At 42.7% G+C, this 21,815-nt stretch overlaps 1 protein-coding gene across 1 annotated transcript in view; it reads right to left on the reverse strand.

Annotated features, from left to right (window-relative positions):
• The window catches only part of galnt18b (UDP-N-acetyl-alpha-D-galactosamine:polypeptide N-acetylgalactosaminyltransferase 18b), a 110,466-nt gene that overhangs the window by 36,453 nt on the left and 52,198 nt on the right, over positions 1-21,815 (reverse strand). The window contains exons 2-3 of the mRNA XM_060887968.1: positions 9,999-10,194; positions 7,710-7,876 (exon numbers count right to left, since the gene is read on the reverse strand). Of these exons, the coding sequence (XP_060743951.1) occupies positions 7,710-7,876; positions 9,999-10,194 (363 nt within the window). The remainder of the gene's footprint in view (positions 1-7,709; positions 7,877-9,998; positions 10,195-21,815) is intronic.

Here is a 21,815-nt window from a genome sequence, read left to right on the forward strand (position 1 = left end):
CCAGGGGAGGAAACCGGAGTACCCGGAGGAAACCCCCGAGGCACGGGGAGAACATGCAAACTCCACACACACAAGGTGGAGGCGGGAATCGAACCCCGACCCTGGAGGTGTGAGGCGAACGTGCTAACCACTAAGCCACCGTGCTTAGTGGTTAGAGTATAGATAGAGTATTAGTTACTGTCAAAAGTAACACTGTGTGTGACGTCACAAAGCGTTTTCACAGAGATTAGCCCCGCCCATCGTGATACTTCAACACAGACTTTGGGAAATTCAGCAGTTCTAATTATTCCGTAGCGCAGAGCAACATTAACATTAATGTCATTAAAAAGCAATCACGGGTTCGAGCTCCCAGAGGCTTCACGTTCTACATTCATCAAAATCTCCTGCTTTAATGACGCTCGGATTCTCGCGCTCCGACTCCCCGATGAGACGAGTCATTAAATCAGGTGTGTTAAATTTGTGGATTATAAATAATTAAATTGTGGTCAATAAAATAATTCGTTATCAGTTTTCAGTTCAACTAGACGTCAAAAACGTCCCGCTTCGCTGCGTGACTGAGGTTACTTTAAAAAAGAAATAAAATCAAACCCAGAATTCATTATTTAATCAAACTGAAATGAGGAGTGAAATTGAAGCCCAGAGCTCAGTGTCATGCTGTTAGAGGAAAAAAATCAATGCCGCAGTCTGAGGAAGCTGAAGGAGGAGAAGAGAGTGAAGAAGGAGCTGAAAGAAGAGGAGATGAAGGAGGAGAAGAGAGTGAAGAAGGAGCTGAAAGAAGAGGAGATGAAGGAGGAGAAGAGAGTGAAGAAGGAGCTGAAAGAAGAGGAGATGAAGGAGGAGAAGAGAGTGAAGAAGGAGCTGAAAGAAGAGGAGATGAAGGAGGAGAAGAGAGAGAAGACGATGAATGTGAAGGAGGAGATGAGAATGAAGACGATGAGCGTGAAGGAGGAGCTGAAAGAGGAAGAGATGAAAGAGGAGGAGATGAAGGAGGAGGAGATGAAAGAGGAGGAGATGAGAGAAGAGGAGATGAGAGTGAAGGAGGAGCTGAAAAAGGAGATGAGAGTGAAGGAGGAGCTGAAAGAGGAGATGAGAGAAGAGGGGATGAGAGTGAAGGAGGAGCTGAAAGAGGAGATGAGAGAAGAGGGGATGAGAGTGAAGGAGGAGCTGAAAGAGGAGATGACAGTGAAGGAGGATATAAAAGAGGAGGAGATGAAAGAGGAGGAGATGAGAGTGAAGGAGATAAAAGTGAATGAGGAGATGAGAGTGAAGATGAGAGTGAAGAAGGAGATGAGAGCAAAGAAGGAGATGAGAGCAAAGAAGGAGATGAGAGTGAAGGAGGAGCTGAGAGTGAAGAAGGAGCTGAGAGGGAAGGAGGAGCTGAGAGTGAAGAAGGAGATATGAGTGAAGAAGGAGATGAGAGTGAAGGAGGAGATGAGAGTGAAGTAGGAGATGAGAGCGAAGGAGGAGATATGAGTGAAGGAAGAGATGAGAGTGAAGGAGGAGCTGAGAGTGAAGGAGGAGATGAGAGTGAAGGAGGAGCTGAGAGTGAAGGAGGAGATATGAGTGAAGAAGGAGATGAGAGTGAAGGAGGAGATGAGAGTGAAGGAGGAGATATGAGTGAAGAAGGAGATGAGAGTGAAGGAGGAGATGAGAGTGAAGGAGGAGCTGAGAGTGAAGAAGGAGATGAGAGTGAAGGAGGAGATGAGAGTGAAGGAGGAGATGAGAGCGAAGGAGGAGATGTGAGTGAAGGAGGATATAAAAGAGGAGGAGATGAAAGAGGAGGAGATGAGAGTGAAGGAGATAAAAGTGAATGAGGAGATGAGAGTGAAGAAGGAGCTGAAGAAGATGAAAGCAAAGAAGGAGATGTGAGTAAAGAAGGAGATGAGAGCAAAGAAGGAGATGAGAGCAAAGAAGGAGATGAGAGTGAAGGAGGAGCTGAGAGTGAAGAAGGAGCTGAGAGGGAAGGAGGAGCTGAGAGTGAAGAAGGAGATATGAGTGAAGAAGGAGATGAGAGTGAAGGAGGAGATGAGAGTGAAGTAGGAGATGAGAGCGAAGGAGGAGATATGAGTGAAGGAAGAGATGAGAGTGAAGGAGGAGCTGAGAGTGAAGGAGGAGATGAGAGTGAAGGAGGAGATATGAGTGAAGAAGGAGATGAGAGTGAAGGAGGAGATGAGAGTGAAGGAGGAGATATGAGTGAAGAAGGAGATGAGAGTGAAGAAGGAGATGAGAGTGAAGGAGGAGATGAGAGTGAAGGAGGAGATGAGAGCGAAGGAGGAGATGTGAGTGAAGGAGGAGATGAGAGTGAAGGAGGAGATGAGAGTGAAGGAGGAGATGAGAGCGAAGGAGGAGATGAGAGCGAAGGAGGAGATGAGAGTGAAGGAGGAGATGAGAGTGAAGGAGGAGATGAGAGCGAAGGAGGAGATATGAGTGAAGAAGGAGATGAGAGTGAAGGAGGAGATGAGAGTGAAGGAGGAGCTGAAAGAGGAGATGACAGTGAAGGAGGATATAAAAGAGGAGGAGATGAAAGAGGAGGAGATGAGAGTGAAGGAGATAAAAGTGAATGAGGAGATGAGAGTGAAGAAGGAGCTGAAGAAGATGAAAGCAAAGAAGGAGATGTGAGTAAAGAAGGAGATGAGAGTGAAGGAGGAGCTGAGAGTGAAGAAGGAGCTGAGAGGGAAGGAGGAGCTGAGAGTGAAGAAGGAGATATGAGTGAAGAAGGAGATGAGAGCGAAGGAGGAGATGAGAGTGAAGGAGGAGATGAGAGCGAAGGAGGAGATGAGAGCGAAGGAGGAGATGAGAGCGAAGGAGGAGATGAGAGCGAAGGAGGAGATGAGAGTGAAGGAGGAGATGAGAGTGAAGGAGGAGATGAGAGTGAAGGAGGAGATGAGAGTGAAGAAGGAGATGAGAGTGAAGGAGGAGATGAGAGAGAAGGAGGAGATGAGAGAGAAGGAGGAGATGAGAGTGAAGGAGGAGATGAGAGTGAAGGAGGAGATGAGAGTGAAGGAGGAGATGAGAGTTCTTTCTTTCTTCTATCTTCATTTTTTTCCCACCAGTTTCTTTCCCTCCGTTCCTCCCTCCTGTACTGATTTGTTCTGTGTGCGTCTCCCTGCCTTGTTGGACTCCGACGCTCTTGTGTTCTTTATCCTTCAGCTGGTCATCGATCAGTAGAAGGTGCGATTGCAGGAGGGAACGTGAACCGAATGTCTGCAAGCTCTTTTCTTTTTTTTTCTTTGTTTTCTTTTACACCGACTTTGCTGTTCACTTCTCCGGCTTCTCGCTGTTTCACAATTGCATTAAATCCAGTCTTCTGCTGCAGCCCTGATTTATACCACAGCGCTGTCCTGTTCTGCCTCCAGCCTCAGGGAACGAGAGCGACTCATTTCCTCCACACGACTCGAGTCCTGGAGGGTTGAAACACGCCGCACTTTATCTTCCAACCTCGTTTAAAACACCTAAATCAACGCAGCGACTCATTACCAGGGCGTTAATGGGCTACATTTAGTCTGTTAAACTCGAGAAAACACACAAATCTCCGAGGCAGCGAGGCCGCCCCTGCCTCTCCGACTCCCTGCTCGGCTTTGATTTGACTCTCCTCTGTTTAGATTAATATTTAACAAATTCAGATGAAGGAGAATTGATTGAAATGAGGACTAATGGCTTACGGAGAATGCTTTGATATGAATCACAATAAAGCAGCAAGGCAGAAGAGGTCCGGTATCAGCGAGCCGCACGATCAATCTTTTATAAAGCGTAACCTGAGGCGCACTTGTTCCATCAGGATGCGTGACTCGGCGTCGGATCGTAACCGTCACGCGTCTACCTCCATAACCAGGGCCATGTGATAGCCTTTGTTTTAAAAGTGACATTTTCATTTGCCCCCCTGCTGTCTCTGACATTTACAGCTCTCTCTGTGCTGCGTACTGTTCAGCTACCTGTCACTAAAGAAGACCGGACATCCATCATTTGGCCTGTGGAGAGAGAGAGAGAGAGAGAGAGAGAGAGAGAGAGAGAGAGAGAGAGAGAGAGAGAGAGAAAGAGAGAGAGAGAGAGAGAGAGAGAGAGAGAGAGAGAGAGAAAGAGAGAGAGAGAGAGAGAGAGAGAAAGAGAGAGAGAGAGAGAGAGAGAGAGAAAGAGAGAGAGAGAGAGAGAGAGAGAGAGAGAGAGAGAAAGAGAGAGAGAGAGAGAGAGAGAGAGAGAGAGAGAGAAAGAGAGAGAGAGAGAGAGAGAGAGAGAGAGAGAGAGAGAGAGAGAGAGAGAGAGAGAGAGAGAGAGAGAGAGAGAGAGAGAGAGAGAGAGAGAGAAAGAGAGAGAGAGAGAGAGAGAGAGAGAGAGAGAGAGAGAGAGAGAGAGAGAAAGAGAGAGAGAGAGAGAGAGAGAGAGAGAGAGAAAGAGAGAGAGAGAGAGAGAGAGAGAGAGAGAGAGAAAGAGAGAGAGAGAGAAAGAGAGAGAGAGAGAGAGAGAGAGAGAGAGAGAGAGAGAGAGAGAGAGAGAGAGAGAGAGAGAGAGAAAGAGAGAGAGAGAGAGAGAGAGAGAGAGAAAGAGAGAGAGAGAGAGAGAGAGAGAGAGAGAGAGAGAGAGAGAGAGACTCTCCACCAGGAAGGTATTACAAACACAAACAGCACTCTCCACGAATCACATTCAAATGATTCTGAATCAGCTGTGATGATTCATATTCAACCCATCTGATCCTTTTAGTAGGATGTTTACTAGCATTACTAGCATTAAGCCTCCACACTGAGAACAGATGTTCGGCCAAAACATCTGCGCAGGCCTTTGATTTTGGTGTCCTGAAGTTTAGAGAAGTCTGTGTGCTGGGTTTGTTCTTTAGAGCAACTCTATCTATCTATCTATCTATCTGTCTGTCTGTCTGTCTGTCTGTCTATCTATCTATCTATCTATCTATCTATCTATCTATCTAATGTAGAGCTGACATACAGACATTCTTTCTATTTCTTCTTTTCCTCTGCTCAGTCTTTTTCTCTTTCACTTCTCTTTATTTCTTTATTTCTTCTCTTTCTCTTTCTTTTTTCCTTCTTTCTTTCTTTCGTTCTTTCTTTCTTTTTCTTAATTTCTTTCTTTCTTTCTTTCTTTCTTTCTTTCTTTCTTTCTTTCTTTCTTTCTGTCTTTCTTTTTCATTCTTTCCTTTTTTCTTTCTTTCTTTCTTTCTTTCTTTCTTTCTTTCTTTCTTCCTTTCTTTCTTTTTCTTTCTTTCTGTCTTTCTTTTTCATTCTTTCCTTCTTTCTTTCTTACTTTCTATCTTTCTTTCTTTCTTTTTTCTTTTTCTTTCTTTCTTTCTTTCCTTCCTTCCTTTCTTTCTTTCTCTTTCTTTTTTCTTTTTCTTTCTTTCTTTCCTTTCTTTCTTTCTTTCTTTCTTTCTTTCTTTCTTTCTTTCTTTCTAGTTCCTTCCTATGTTTCCTTTCTTCTTTTCTTCATCACATCATGTTGGTGTTTATCATTATTTATGTTTGTTTATGTAAAAAATCAGCAATACCTTTTACAAACCTATAAAACATCGACCCAACACTTTACTCGTTAAGTTGCTAGACGAAGTCGAGTGTCAGAGACCCAGAGCCGCCGTTATATAAATAAAACCCAGCTGAACTGTTTTTACTCATTTCGCTCTCGGACAAAGGTCTCGTGGTTCCGATGACATTGTTGACTTCCCGTCTGGTTTTGGAGTGAGAGCTCAGTCGCTGCTGGCAGACGAATGAGAAACTGCATGATGCTCCGTGATCCAGACGAAGGCCCTCGACTCCCTGAAATCATCCAATTAGCGAGGAGCCGGTGCGAGAGACCTGAACCCACGGCACTGCGGTCACGCCGCTCTGAGCATGCTAATGAACAAACAACGACGCGTGCGTGTATCTGACGACAGGTAGATAACCACAGTGTCTGAAAAGTCTCCTCGGTTTCCGCCGAGATGCTGATAAGCAGCATTAAGATGAGATGAGCTATCAGGACCATAATGACAGAAGTATATCTAACGCCGCTGCTGTCTGACACGATGCTCCGGCACACACGCCACACAACGCTGTTAGCTAAATGTCAACGCCGCCGTGAACTGACTACGTGAAGAGGAAGACAATCAAACAAATAAAGATCCAAAATCCAGCAGGAACAAACACAAGAGGAGGCGACATGAAGATTCGGCAGAGTTTAGGCTTCTGGAAAGATGCGTGTCAGGTGACGCTGTAATTAAATTACTATAGAAGATCAATATCAGGACAAATCATGTGACTTTTTACTGCATTTCATTTCTTTTATTAGATTATTTTAGTTAGGAAACAAATATTTCATTTATTTGATTAAAGATCAAATATTTTCATTTATTTTATGCAATTTCATTATCAAATTTAATTCATCACATTTCTTTAAATAATTACAAACTGGAAGAAGCTCACATGATTCTAAAAGTTTCAGATTTATTTATTTATTTATTTATTTTCAGTGTTAATTTCATTTTTTTGCAGAAATGAAAACTGTAACTGTTTAAAATTTAAAAAAAAAAAAAAAAAAAAAAAGGTATTTCTTTAATGGAGTTTAAGGCACTACTGAATGTTTTTGACTAAATCTTTATATCGTAGAATAATGATATTTATATAAAGATGCAGATTTTTGCCTTTTCCCGACTCCTAACCTAATCTTATTCATTATAATGACTTCATTATTCTATTTATTCTAATGTGTGGAATGTAAATTATTTCAGAAATCGTATCTGTCTGCGGGGGGGCACGGTGGCTTAGTGGTTAGCATGTTCGCCTCACACCTCCAGAGTTGGGGGTTCGAGTTTGCATGTTCTCCCCGTGCCTCGGGGGTTTCCTCCGGGTACTCCGGTTTCCTCCCCCGGTCCAAAGACATGCATGGTAGGTTGATTGGCATCTCTGGAAAATTGCCCGTAGTGTGTGATTGCGTGAGTGAATGAGAGTGTGTGTGTGCCCTGCGATGGGTTGGCACTCCGTCCAGGGTGTATCCTGCCTTGATGCCCGATGACGCCTGAGATAGGCACAGGCTCCCCGTGACCCGAGGTAGTTCAGATAAGCGGTAGAAAATGAGTGCGAATGAGTGAGTATCTGTCTGCATAAATACACTGCTGGTTTACACCCAAACACACGCACCCAAACACACACACACAGTATACAGGGTATATGATCTCTGTGAGCATTATGTAATCCTGTCTAAGAGTCAGGAGACATCGCTGAAAATAACCAAATATTTATTCTAAATAATGACAAGTCATCATGAAATAATGAGTTACGATGTCACAGTTAAGACACAGCACTTCAAATTGCAGTCCAGGGCTTCTGATTCACTCACAAACACACACACACTTTGAATCCCAGGTCCACCAATCTGACACCACTGGGCCCCTGAGCAAGGCCCTTAATCCTTAATTGCTCAGTTGTATAACTTGAGATCATAATGTAAGTTGCTGTGGATAAAAGTGTCTGCTAAATGCTGTAAAAATGTAATAAATGCACACACACACACAAACACACATTAATAAATACATATAATTAATTCATTAAAAAAATCAATCACACACACATAAAACTGATCAAATAAAAAGTCTGTATTTTCCAGGTTATTTGAAATCATAAAAGGTTTTATTTAATGTTTGCTTGAAGGTGATAATGTGGGAGATCTGTAATGCTTTGTGTGTGTGTGTCATGGTGTGGATCGTGTTAGCAGTCGTGTTCCTACGGACTCACCGCTGCTACTGTTGTCGTCCACCAGTATGATCTCTTTGAGCAGGTGGCCGGGGGTTTTGTTCATGGCCGAGTGGACGGACCGCAGGATGACGGACAGCGCCTCGTTGACGAAGATGAACACGATGCTGACCTGCGGCAGGTTGGAGGCGTACGACATGTTCTTACACCTGCACAAAGACAGCGGTTCTCGTTAGAACCTTTCTGACACCGCGTGTTCTACAGAGAGGCGTTTTATAAAAGCAGCCTGCCGCCAGCTTTCAGGGTGTTCGAACTTAAAAGCAGCCGCGAGAGCTGCGAGACACGTCGCGTTTTACACTGTTCTCTGAGGAGAAAAGCAGATGTGAGAAGAACTCGCTCACACCTCGGTGAAAAGGAGACAGGCGGAAATTACAGGTGGCAGAACAGTGCGCTTCTATTCAAAACGAACACCTCACCTTCACAGATTGTCAAAACAGCAGCAGGAGCTGCAGAACGCTGCGCTTCAACACCTCGCAAACAAGAACTTTTAGATTTTTCATACTTTCAGATCGACGAGCGGGAGGGTATTTATACGCTTTATACTAATATAATTAATAGCTTAAATCCAGCTCACTGTCTAACAGTTTGAATTTTAATAACAATATGTTAAAATTCATATTTTGGTGGTAAATATAATTAAAAACCCTAAAGAATTCCATTTGAGAACAATATTTTTGGTAAACATGACAACATTGATTTATTTACCTTAAAGGTGGGGTCTCCGTTGTTTAAAAGCCAATGTTGACATTTGAAATCACCAAAACAAACACGCCCCTAACCCAAATGGGTCCCACCCCTGTATTGATAGCTCCGCCCACACATACATACGTAATCCAGGCAACTAATGGAAAGAAATGTGTCTTTATCATAGCTGAAGGGAAGAACAATACGATTGTAGATAAACAAACAAGCAAAAATGACACACAAGCATAATCATGTAAAGGACAAAGGCATATATTAGTTCTGTGTAACAAAGTAAAACCAACGTTACTCACCTATCGAGAAGGAAAAAAGCGCCTCGGCGTCTTAAGTAAAGTCGGTCACATATTCACAGATTGGAGTTTCCCGAGTCAATAACTCCTGAGCTAAACACTGTTACTACACAAAACACGGTTGTAGCTGCGTCTCTACATTACTACGATAGAAAAGAGGTGTTATTTGTGTAGTAACAGCGTTTAGCTCAGGAGTTATTGACTCAGGAAACTCCAATCTGTGAATATGTGACCAACTTCCTGCTCCTTCAGTTCTCTCCAGCGCTGGAAAGCTGATCCTATATTAACACGTCCTACTTCTTACCTTATCGTAAACCTTTCTTCTCTTTCTTTCTTTGTTTTTATCCTCCATGTCAATGTTAAAACCGCCTTCTGCTAATGTCACACATGCGCACTGAACACTCTCTCCGCCCATATTGACAAGACACGCCCCTTTCTGCTCATTGGCTACACGTTTGTTTTGTTTTTTGTTTTGTTTGTCGTCCTGACTCAGTTTTCTGAAGCATTTCTCAAACAACGGAGACCCCACCTTTAACGTCACTTTAAAGTGAATCAAAAGTGTGTTTTTTTTTTTCTGAATCAGAAAGAAATCGGAGGCTAATCTCGAGAATTGAATCTTATAGATAACATCGTGAACGTTTAAAGTGAGTGATAAGAGTAGAAGATGAGTTCTTGGTCAGCTTGTTTTTCAAACCACAATGACAGCTTCTTTACAGGAGAAAGCATTGAGTTAACCAGGACTTTAGTCATTTGGTAATATGACGAATCAAAATAATGCTAAAAATATATACGCAAGCATCGAATATTAAAATTCCAATTAAAATTTTTAAGACCTTGATTTTATTTGTATTTATTTTTATCTTTATTGTGAATGGAAAGTAAATATCGGTGTGTGATATAACATAATACAATGCGCTGGTGCTATTTTAAAAAAAATAAAAGTGGGTGTTTATTTTATTAAAGCAAATGTGCTGTAACTGATGTGGTCATTCAAATGAAATAAAGTCTGTGCAAATAAACCCCTTTTTTATTTTATTATGCACTATACAGCTAAACGTTTATAGACACCTGACCGTTGCGCTCTGGTGTTGTTGTGGAACTGAGATTTAATCCCCTTCTCTGTTATAATAAGCTGTAGAAGGGACACAAGTTTGTAGCAACAGTTTCGGGAAGAATCACATACGAGTGTGATGGGCAGGGGTGCACAAACTTTTGGTTATACAGTGTATCCAGGTATTTGTGTTGCATTTTTAAGCTGTTTTTTTTTGTAGTGTCTCACCCTTCAGGTCTGTAGTCAGGGATGGCTCGGTCCATGGGCAGACGCTCACTGAGGTAGCCGTTGTAACCGTAGTACTGAAACATCTTGAGGGCGACTCGGCGACTCTCTGAGTTCAGATCCTGACCCCAGTGGCTGAAGAGCGAGGAGTCTGAGAACGATCGGTCCTCCTGGTTACTGTCTGATTTGAGCGGGGTTTCTGTCAGGGTCAGAAAGAGTCACAAACATAAAGACACATTAGCACTTTTACTGTGCATTGTTTTAATCAGCGATTTTTTTTTTTAATCAAATCAAATTAAATCAAAACCCAAAATAATGTATTGCCCTTATTCTATAATGCTTGTTTACAATAATCTGTTTAATCTAGTTACATTTTAACATAAGAAACCTTTTAAAATCAATGTGTGAGCCTGGTAAATCACTTGAATCACTGACTCATTTTGAATCACTGACTCCTTATGAATCACTGACTCATTGTGAATCACTGAATCGTTGACTCCTTATGAATCACTGACTCATTGTGAATCACTGAATCATTTTGAATCACTGACTCATTTTGAATTTTTGACTCATTGTGAATCACTGACTCATTGTGAATCACTGACTCATTTTGAATCACTGAATCATTTTGGGATTTACTTCGATGCGAACCAAAAACAGGAAAGAGACTCGATGAATATGTTTCCATTCAGAAATTTTCGTCAACCAGAATGAATTCGATCCAACTTCAGAATCCACAAGCACTGTTTATATGATATGTTTTGTACCATGAACATCGCGATCTGAATGCCACTGCATTCACACCACAAGGTATTTTTTGAATACTACTAAGAAAATTGTCAGAACCAAGAATTTACATGGCTAGTTTTTTTTTTTTAGATCGTAACAGCTCCTGCTATTCCCCCTCCGACCCACAAGAGGAAGCCTTCTCCGGAATACTAACCACTTCCAGGCCACTCGTTAACCTTCTGTATACTGGATATATATAAGCCAGTTGCCACCGTTAGCATTAGTATTGTTAGTTCTTGCTTCCATATCAAGCCTTTTATCGCAACACACATCTACAACCACTCATACAGTATGACTTTACACCTGCCATTTATTCTAATCTATATTGTGTATGTTAAGAATATTAAATATTAAATAACGAAGCTGGGGGCACGGTGGCTTAGTGGTTAGCACGTTTGCCTCACACCTCCAGGGTTGGGGGTTCGATTCCCGCCTCCGCCTTGTGTGTGTGGAGTTTGCATGTTCTCCCCGTGCCTCGGGGGTTTCCTCTGGGTACTCCGGTTTCCTCCCCCGGTCCAAAGACATGCATGGTAGGTTGATTGGCATCTCTGGAAAATTGTCCGTAGTGTGTGATTGCATGAGTGAATGAGAGTGAGTGTGTGTGCCCTGCGATGGGTTGGCACTCCGTCCAGGGTGTATCCTGCCTTGATGCCCGATGACGCCTGAGATAGGCACAGGCTCCCCGTGACCCGAGGTAGTTCGGATAAGCGGTAGAAGATGAGTGAGTGAGTGAGTGATCGGCAATCGTCGCTAAATGACGATTTGTGTCCGATCCATTACGAATCTACATCCGTTTTGATTTTCATTGTGTGGAATCGACTCTAATGCTTTACTCTCGACGCCTGTGAATCAGTGAATCGACTCTTTGCGGATTGACTCGCATGTGAATCGAAAACAAGCTGAGGACTCAATAATTTGCCAGACAACGTTTACCAAAAATATACTAAGAAAATTATCCTAAGAAAATTAAATAATGTCCTGTTCATCAAAAAAAAAAAAGATTTACTACTCATACAAGCAAACTGATTCAGAATCGTTTCGCTAATCGCTGACTGTCACTGAATAACAATCAGTGTATTTCATATGAAACAAGCCTGAATTCATATCCTGCATTCTCAGCTTCATCCGTTTCTAAGAATCATTTCATCAAAACATGCAAAGGTCACCAGCAGGGGGAGATGTGAGGATTTGATCAGGTGAAGATATGAGGAAAGCGTCTGAAATATGACATCATCAGTGTTGTTAAAGTAATCAGCCGTCTTTTATCCCCTTTTTCATAAAATATATATCTGAGAAAGTGCAGTAGCCTGAGAAAACTGACCGCAGAGGAGGATTTGAACGTGTAAGAACATGAAGCGTGGTGAGCGTTCACGGCATTTCCAAACCGTCCTGTAATTAAATCAGTGCCATTGTTGTGTTGTGTAGAAATGTCATGTAGTTAATTAGTTACACTTCTCTAAAACACCCCTGAAGAAATCTAAGTCTGAAGGCGGTTGAGAGAAAGTGAGAGAGAGAAAGAGAGAGAGAGAGAGAGAGAGAGAGAGAGAGAGAGAGGCATTGTGGGAGATCTGTGTGCTGTAACAGACATCCAGGATAAAGTCAGATGAAAAACAGAAAGCTGGGATGAGTTGTAATTAAATCAGTGTCACTGCGAGCTCGTGGTGAGACACACATTTGTTAAGCTTGTTACACACTGTACGGAAAGTGTGTTTGTGTTTGTGTGTGTGTGTGTGTGTGTGTGAGGGAGTTTAAAAAAAAGGTCATTGGTGGAAAACGTGTGAGTTTTCAGCATGCAGGTGAGAGGGGAGGAGCTTGGACTGAAACAAAGACACTTCTGTTCCACAGGCACTGAGTGTACACTGAAACTCTGACCAGCACCAAGGAACACATATACACACCCATACACACACAAACAAACACACACACAAATGCACACAAACACTCATACACACATTCTCTCACTCACACTCACACAAACACACACTCACACACAAATACATACAGGCTCATATACACACACACAAACACTCATACATGCTCTCTCTCTCTCTCTCTCTCTCTCTCTCTCACACACACACACACAGAATCATTCACACAAATACACAGTCATACACACACACACACACACACGTATGTTCATATACTCACATGCACTATTAATCTCACACACCCATACACCGGCCCCATTTTTCAAGCTACCGAGTGTTCCTGTACACAGTTTACTCAACATGTCAATTCAACATCAAGACCCTCCCACATACACCTACTGTATCACCCCCAAACACACACACCACCACCACAGCTGCGTTTTCAGCAAAAGGTAACAAAAAAAACATTTGAGGTTTTGTAAACTCTATGTGAATTAGGTATGATGTACGATTCCTCAGACAATCCTATAGCACGTAAGATCCAACCCTTCCTTCACTTCCGTGCTCATAACTGTAGGACGGACCTGCATTTACTTTCTGCTGCATGAAACGTTTATTGAGACTTTAGAGGGAAAATGAATCTTAGGAGGAAGTTGCAGGGATTACTGGTGTGTCTGGGGGTTTGTACGTAGCCATTACCGGCTGTGCAAACCTGCTAACGAAGCTAGTAGGAAGCCGAGCACTTAGCATTAGCCAAGCCAAAATGGTGTGTTTAGTTTGTGCAGTCATGAATATTAGCGTTTTGTGATATATGCTTTAAATCCCGAAACCTATAAAGCTGTAGGTGCTGTAATTAAGTCAACATTATGTCCTTATGTCCCTATTTAGAAATGCTGTTAAACCCATTTAATACACTGAATGTAAAAAAAAAATAATAATCGCCTCGCCTGCAAAAATAGCACAGCAAATTAAAGACGTAAATATCAGGGAGTCTGTTCTGAGCAAACTGAAGCCATGTACACAGTCGGTCTCTGTAGAGCCGCTGCTCTTACAGGAAATGGAAAGAAAAACAACACAAGGACCTTCCTCATCCCTCGAGTCAAAGCCTGGTTCCAGAGTCAAATTTATAAGACAAAGATTGGGGTTTTTCTGGAACACGACAAGCTGCATTTCTGTCTTAATAACTTAAGAGAAAAATAGAGGCTGTGAGAATGATTTTTCATAACTGCTTTCATAATTCAGGGAGATTCAGTCTGTGATTCAGTCTGTGATTCAGTCTGTGATTCAGGGAGATTCAGCCTTCAGTCTGTGATTCAGGGAGATTGAGTCTGTGATTGAGTCTGTGATTATCCCTATTATTGAGTTAGATTCAGTCTGTGATTCAGTCTGTGATTCAGTCTGTGATTCAGTCTGTGATTCGGTCTGTGATTCAGGGAGATTCAGTCTTCAGTCTGTGATTCAGTCTGTGATTCAAGGAGATTCAGTCTTCAGTCTGTGATTCAGTCTGTGATTCAGTCTGTGATTCAGTCTGTGATTCAGGGAGATTCAGTCTTCAGTCTGTGATTCAGTCTGTGATTCAGTCTGTGATTCAGGGAGATTCAGTCTTCAGTCTGTGATTCAGTCTGTGATTCAGGGAGATTCAGTCTTCAGTCTGTGATTCAGGGAGATTGAGTCTGTGATTGAGTCTGTGATTATCCCTGTTATTGAGTTAAATTCAGTCTATGATTCAGTCTGTGATTCAGTCTGTGATTCAGGGAGATTCAGTCTTCAGTCTGTGATTCAGTCTGTGATTCAGTCTGTGATTCAGGGAGATTCAGTCTTCAGTCTGTGATTCAGTCTGTGATTCAGGGAGATTCAGTCTTCAGTCTGTGATTCAGGGAGATTCAGTCTTCAGTCTGTGATTCATGGAGATTGAGTCTGTGATTGAGTCTGTAATTATCCCTATTATTGAGTTAGATTCAGTCTATGATTCAGTCTGTGATTCAGTCTGTGATTCAGTCTGTGATTCAGGGAGATTCAGTCTTCAGTCTGTGATTCAGTCTGTGATTCAGGGAGATTCAGTCTTCAGTCTGTGATTCGGGGAGATTCAGTCTTCAGTCTGTGATTCAGGGAGATTGAGTCTGTGATTGAGTCTGTGATTCAGTCTCTGATTCAGTCTGTGATTCCGGAAGATTCAGTCTTCAGTCTGTGATTGAGTCTGTGATTATCCCTGTTATTGATTTAGATTCAGTCTATGATTCAGTGGGATTCAGCGTGTGATTTAGTCCTTGATTCAGTTACATTCAATGTGTCATTTAGGCTTTGATTCAGTTTGTGAATCAGTGCAGTTCAGTCTGTGATTCAGTCTGTGATTATCCCTCTTATTCAGGGAGATTCAGTCTGTGATTCAGGGAGATTCAGTCTTTAGTCTGTGATTCAGTCTGTAATTATCCCCGTTAATGAATTAGATTGTCTGTGATTCAGTGGGATTCAGCATGTAATTCAGGCCTTGATTCAGTTACATTCAGTGTGTCATTCAGGCTTTGATTCATTTTGTGAATGAGTGTGGTTCAGTCTGTCATTCAGTCTGTGATTATTCCTCTTATTCATGGAGATTCAGTCTGTAATTCAGGCTTTGATTCGGTTTGTGATTCAGTGCTGTTCAGTGTGTGATTCAAGGGAGATTCAGTCTGTGATTCAGTCTGTGATTATCCCTGTTATTGAGTTAGATTCAGTCTGTGATTCAGTTAGATTTAGCAGTTTCTCAGTAAAATCACAAGATAGTTATTTATTTGAGTCAAATTCAAAATAGTGAGGAAATTGATGTTTCACTACATTTAATGAAATTATAAATGAATAAAAAGGAGAATGTTATTGTTGGGAATTGACTTCAGAACGATACCAATAAGGGGGGCATGGTGGCTTTTAGTGGTTAGCACGTTTGCCTCACACCTCCAGGGTTGGGGGTTCGATTCCCACCTCCACCTTGTGTGTGTGGAGTTTGCATGTTCTCCCCGTGCCTCGGGGGTTTCCTCCGGGTACTCCGGTTTATTCCCCCGGTCGAAAGACATGCATGGTAGGTTGATTGGCATCTCTGGAAAAATTGTCTGTAGTGTGTGATTGTGTGAGTGAATGAGAGTGTGTGTGTGTGTGCCCTGCGATGGGTTGGCACTCCGTCCAGGGTGTATCCTGCCTTGATGCCCGATGACGCCTGAGATAGGCACAGGCTCCCCGTGACCCGAGGTAGTTCGGATAAGCGGTAGAAGATGAATGAATGAATGAATGAATGATACCAATAACTCGTGTCATCACATTCTTGATGATTTTCCTACCGCAGCATGACACAGCCTTTTGTTCCTTATTATACATTATATTATTAAAAGGTCATGATGTAGTATAATGAATGATGGGAAAATTCATCAGATTCACACCACCGACCCTGACGTGCAGAGTGTGTGTGTGTGTGTGTGTGTGTGTGTGTCCGTTAAAGCGGAAAAGGTCACACCTGCAGCAGAGTTACATCCTGCCGTTTCGACACTCAGCTTTAAGAAATGCTATAAAGTCCGTTAACACAGAGATCAGTGAGCTCACACCCTCTGCTCCCATGCCACCACATAAAACTGGTCACATTTCTCTACAAACGTCGTCATGACAACAGAACACTACCCTGTCGGGATGAGGGAGGTGGTGCGGCCAGAGACTACACCGAGAAAGCACAAAGCAGAGGCAGTGTGGACAAAAACATACATACATTTCATTTATACAGCAGTTCCTAAAGGTTCCGAATCTCATCATCTCTTTTGCTCACACACACACACACACACACACATACAGACACACACACACACACACACTTATGTAAAAGCATACACAGTAGGTGCTGAGGAAGTGGATGATGATGTGCACTAGAGCTGTGTGATAATTTCATATCAGTATAATAACAAATTGATATAATTGGCAATATCGTTTTATTTAATTGTATGAAAGAGATTTTAATCACAAACTGACTGGAGGCAGCTGATTAAATGTTAAATTGAAAAATATCTTTTTTTTTCCCTTCTATTTTTTTCTCTTCCTTTATTTTTATTTCTTTTTCTTTTCTTTTTTTTCATTTAATTAATTTTATTGATGTGTCATGCTTTATGGGGTCACGGTGGCTTAGTGGTTAACACGTTCGCCTCACACCTCCAGGGTTGGGGGTTCTATTCCCGCCTCCACCTTGTGTGTATGGAGTTTGCATGTTCTCCCTGTGCCTCGGGGGTTTCCTCTGGGTACTCCGGTTTCCTCCCCCGGTCCAAAGACATGCATGGTAGGTTGATTGGCATCTCTGGAAAATTGTCCGTAGTGTGTGATTGCGTGAGTGAATGAGTGTGTGTGTGTGTGTGCCCTGCGATGGGTTGGCACTCCGTCCAGGGTAGGTCCAGGGTCCGTCTAGGCACAGGCTCCCCGTGACCCGAGGTAGTTCGGATAAGCGGTAGAAAATGAATGAATGAATGTCATGCTTTATATATCACAACAGTTCATAATACTGATGGAAACACACCCATACACACACACACATGCTGTAACAGGAACCTTTCCATAAACCTCAATCTTTAATCTTCAGGAACCTTCGTTTTGTTTCCACCACAAGAACCTGGTTTAGTTGTTTTTTTTTCCGAAACAAAAACCTTTTCAGTCACTTTAGTCATGTTTCCACAACAGGAACCTTTTTTTCAGGAACTTTCGTCCACCACAGGAACCTTTACAGGAAATCTAGTCATGTTTCTACCGCAGGAACATTTTGGGAACTTTAGATTTGTTTCCATAATACACAGGAACCTCTGTAAGTGTATAAAAGCCTGGGGTTGAAATGTTTTTGAAATGCTTTTAGTGTCAATTATCCTGGTCTCTTATTCATCACACACACACACACGTTACATTCTCACTCCAGCACGGCTTCAAACGAAGCAACAACCGGTAAACCGCAGAGAGCTAAACGGGACGTGATTATATTAAAGTGTCAAGTTTTATATAGTGCAATTGTCCATAATACTGATATTTCCAAATGTCACTTTTGCCCTTTCTAATGTTTCCCGTGTGCAAACAGAAAAGTCCATTAAGAATTTTTTATTCTTTACTCTTTCTGTCTGGGAACGGCCGCTTGAAAACTGTTCAATATTTAGTCCAAATCCATATAATCCTCTGTGGAGCCTGGAGACAAGCTGAGAAAATTCCAGACTGTGTGTGTGTGTGTGTGTGTGTGTGTGTGTGTTTCTCTTACTGTTAGCACTGTGCTGATATTTATTCAGAAAGCACTAGCAGCTCCACAGCAGGGTCTCTGGGTGTGTGTGTGTGTGTGTGTGTGTCAGAGAAATGGGGGTGTTCATGAAGATGTACGTTTGCCGTGTGGGAGTTTCCGAATCCGTGCCAGTTTTCGACGGGCAGAAAGACAGAGCGGCCGGGAACGATCCAAATGTCCTCGTGTGCTGCTAAATCACCTCCCACATGATCGTATTAATAGCGTGAGCAAAGCAAAAACTGTAAAAACAAAATCATAATGGGACAACGAGTGGAAAGTCGGTCCGTCTCTCACCATAATGGGACGACGAGTGGAAACTCGGTCTGTCTCTCACGTCTATCCTTTTTTTTTTCCCTAATAGTTTGACCTGTGAATCTTCTTCGACAGGCAGCAGTCAGAGAGCCCGTTCTCCTGATATTATACTAGAGGATCTGGAGCTGCATGACTACCGCGTGTTCTATATTTAGACTAATCTACTACACGTGGTCGTAATCCACAGCATCGGTCAAATCACGAGCAGGAAACATCACTCGAGGGATATAATTCGTCTTCAGGGTGGCGTTGGTTCTACAGAATCTGCTGGAAACACAGGGTGAGAAAATTCACCCCGGGTTGGACGCCAGCCAGTTGCAGAACCTCGTTCACACACTTATTTACATACTCCTTCACACCTAGGGGTAAATTAGCGTAACCTACTAGTGCGCCTTCCTACCTGCATATTTTAAACCGTTCGAGAAAAACTGAGAAAATGATAAAAACCAAAACAGACACAGGGAGAGCTCTAAACTCCACAAAACTCCCCACAGACAAACTCCAGAGCTGAGGTTTGAGTCCCTGGACAAGGTTACAGGTGGAACCTGTGATTGTCCGCAGGTTGAGCAAATATATCGTTGATTATATTGTAACAGCAGTGCATGTGTTGGTTCTCATAATGGTAATGTGGAATACAGGGGAAATGAGCAAGCGTGAAGACTTGAGCAAACTTTAACAAGGGCCAAATGATCACAAGCTCCCAGTGTGACGGCTTCTTCTTTACAGACCTGCCTGATCCATCTTGACACCCTGGGAGAGATCTGCATGGACGCCTTGTGACCTATAATGCCCCTTTTCCACCGAGGCAGTTTGAGTGCTGGTTCGGAGCCTAATTTAGAATCAGTTCTTTCTTTTTCGACAGCCAAAGCACCGGCTCTGAACCAGGAAAAGAGGTTCTTAAGTAGCACCAAAACGTTGCTGGTCTAGACTTAAGAACCGCTTGTGTCAGGGGCTGTGGGCGGGGCTGTGGGCGGGGCTACTGTTAGCGCATTTGATAATGTACCTTAAGTATACTAAAGTTTAATACACTTTTACTTTACCGCGATATGATACATTATCAGCACACATGATAGTAAGTAGCTACATGCTAAGGCTAACTTTTTTCTGTGTTAATGATAAAACAACGTTATGTACTTTCTCGATTACAACCTCCGTTTATACAGATTACATGGAGCTGCACGAACACGTTGGATTCGCCGCGTTTGGGTGTTAATGTAGGTTCACAAAGCCATGAGCATTAACAGTAAAGCAACATCCGCCATTGTTGATGTTGTGTTTGTGTTTGCCGCTGCTTCGCTAACGTTGCTGTGTAACGTGACACGTATACAGTGACGTCAGACTCGGCTCTGTGACGACTCTCTAACCGGTGGAAAGGCAAACCGGTTCTTAGAAGGTTCGCCAGTGGAACCAACTTTGAACCAGCACCAGCGCTAGCTCTGAACCAGCACCCGGTTCTTTTTGGTGGAAAAGGGGTATTGGATTAATGAGGATAGAACCATTTGGAGAACGTCTTTGAACTGCTGTTGCGTGGGGTTTGTGTTCGGGTCTTCATCTGTAAACATTTGAGTATGTAATGAACTCAGAAACTAACCTGTTAGTTCCTCAGGAGGTCCTTGTTGCACAATTACACTTAACAACAAGCTGTTTTAGAAAGGCCATTATTTACATTTACATTATTTCCTGTCCACAATCAGGATGAGGTTTCTTTGTGAGTCTGGTTCCTCTCAAGGTTTCTTCCTCATATCATCTCAAGAGAGTTTTTACTTGCCACTGTCGCCTCAGGCTTGATCGTTAGCAATAAATAGATAAACAGTTTTACATTTTTTATTCGGGTTCTATGCTTCTATAAAGCTGCTTTGAGACAACGTCTAATGTTATATATGCTATACAAATAAACTGAATTGAATTGAAATGACTGGGGCATGGCATCTATAAAAAGACAAGGCTTTGGGGTTCTCCAGGTCAATCCAGCAGTCAGGAGCCAGGCAACAATGGGTTGGTTCATTAAAGCATGAGGGCAGTGAAAGCTTTCCTGTCTGGTCCCAGTAGACAGAAGGGCTACTGTGGAACAAGCCACAGAAAATGGTATTGACAGATACAGTACAGGGTAAACTGCTCTGTAGCAACAGTCTGGACCTTGGAGCAATGAACCTGGACCTGGACCTTAGAGCAATGGAAGACCAGGATACGCTGTAGGAAGAAGATAAACGACAGAGGGAGTGTGTGGCATCTGATGTTCTGCTGGTCCGGACATTCTTATGGAAGTCAATTTGACACATACAACTTAGGTAAACGTGTGTGTGTGTGTGTGTGTGTGTGCCCTGCGATGGGTTGACACTCCGTCCAGGGTGTATCCTGCCTTGATGCCCGATGACGCCTGAGATAGGCACAGGCTCCCCGTGACCCGAGGTAGTTCGGATAAGTGGTATATGCGTAAAATTCCGGTATATAAACGGAAAATGAATGAATGAATGAATGAATGAATGAATAAATGAACTTAGGTAAACATCCCTGAGGACCACGTACTGTACACCCTTTCCTGGCAGCACTGTTTCCTGAAGGAAGTGGCCAAAATTTCATAAACAGTCCACAATCAGAGCCAAGAAGACTTGAAATCTGTGATGCAAAATGCTAGAAACAATGCACTATAAATAGCTCCTAGCTTTATTTCTGTGGAGAAGTTGGCATAGTACTAATCAGTAGATGGGTTGTTTTGATTAATATAGATAATAGATGTTTCTCAGCAGCGAAGAACGTGTCAAAATGTTCAAACCCACAGAATTAAAATAGAATCACAAGTCACCAGGGATTATGGAACTTTTTGACAAGTCAGAGGCTGAACCATCCACCATATCTTGGTATTTCTCAGAACCAGCGTTCCTCAGTGTTGTATCTGGCAATGAAACATTGGTCAAGAACAAATAATCTTTTGAGAAACTTTGGCTGTGGTACAGGGCAGCTCAAATTCTTCAAATTCTACCTCCAGAGCTGCAAAGACAAACAATGGCCTAATGGTAAGAGAGTTTGACTCCTAACCCTAAGGTTGTGGGTTCGAGTCTCGGGCCGGCAATACCACGACTGAGGTGCCCTTGAGCAAGGCACTGAACCCCCCCAACTGCTCCCCGGGCGCCGCAGCATAAATGGCTGCCCACTGTTCCGGGTGTGTGTGTGTGTTCACTGCTGTGTGTGTGCACTTTGGATGGGTTAAATGCAGAGAATGAATTCTGAGTATGGGTCACCGTACTTAGCCGTATGTCACGTCATGTCACGTCACCTCCTCATCACCAGAGTTCCACAAGGTTACCATAATCCAGGTTGGTAAGTTAGCCAATGCAATTTAAGGCTAGGTTACACAGTATAAGGGCTTTTAGGATTACAGTGTGTATGTTGTGAGAAAAAATAAGTAGAGTACAAACTCGCACTCACACACACCTTCCTAATTGTCCTCAGTTAGTATACATGTGAGAAAGGAATGATGGAAGAGAAGGCGCCGCTGGACAGCTGGATTTCAGTCACACCATTTTCCAGAGAACGGAAATGGCACTAATGCAAGTTTTCGGTTTCAGTGCCAGAAAAGGATGACGGCTGTGA

Source organism: Tachysurus vachellii, chromosome 1, assembly GCF_030014155.1.
Source record: "Tachysurus vachellii isolate PV-2020 chromosome 1, HZAU_Pvac_v1, whole genome shotgun sequence".
Lineage (NCBI taxonomy): Eukaryota > Metazoa > Chordata > Actinopteri > Siluriformes > Bagridae > Tachysurus > Tachysurus vachellii.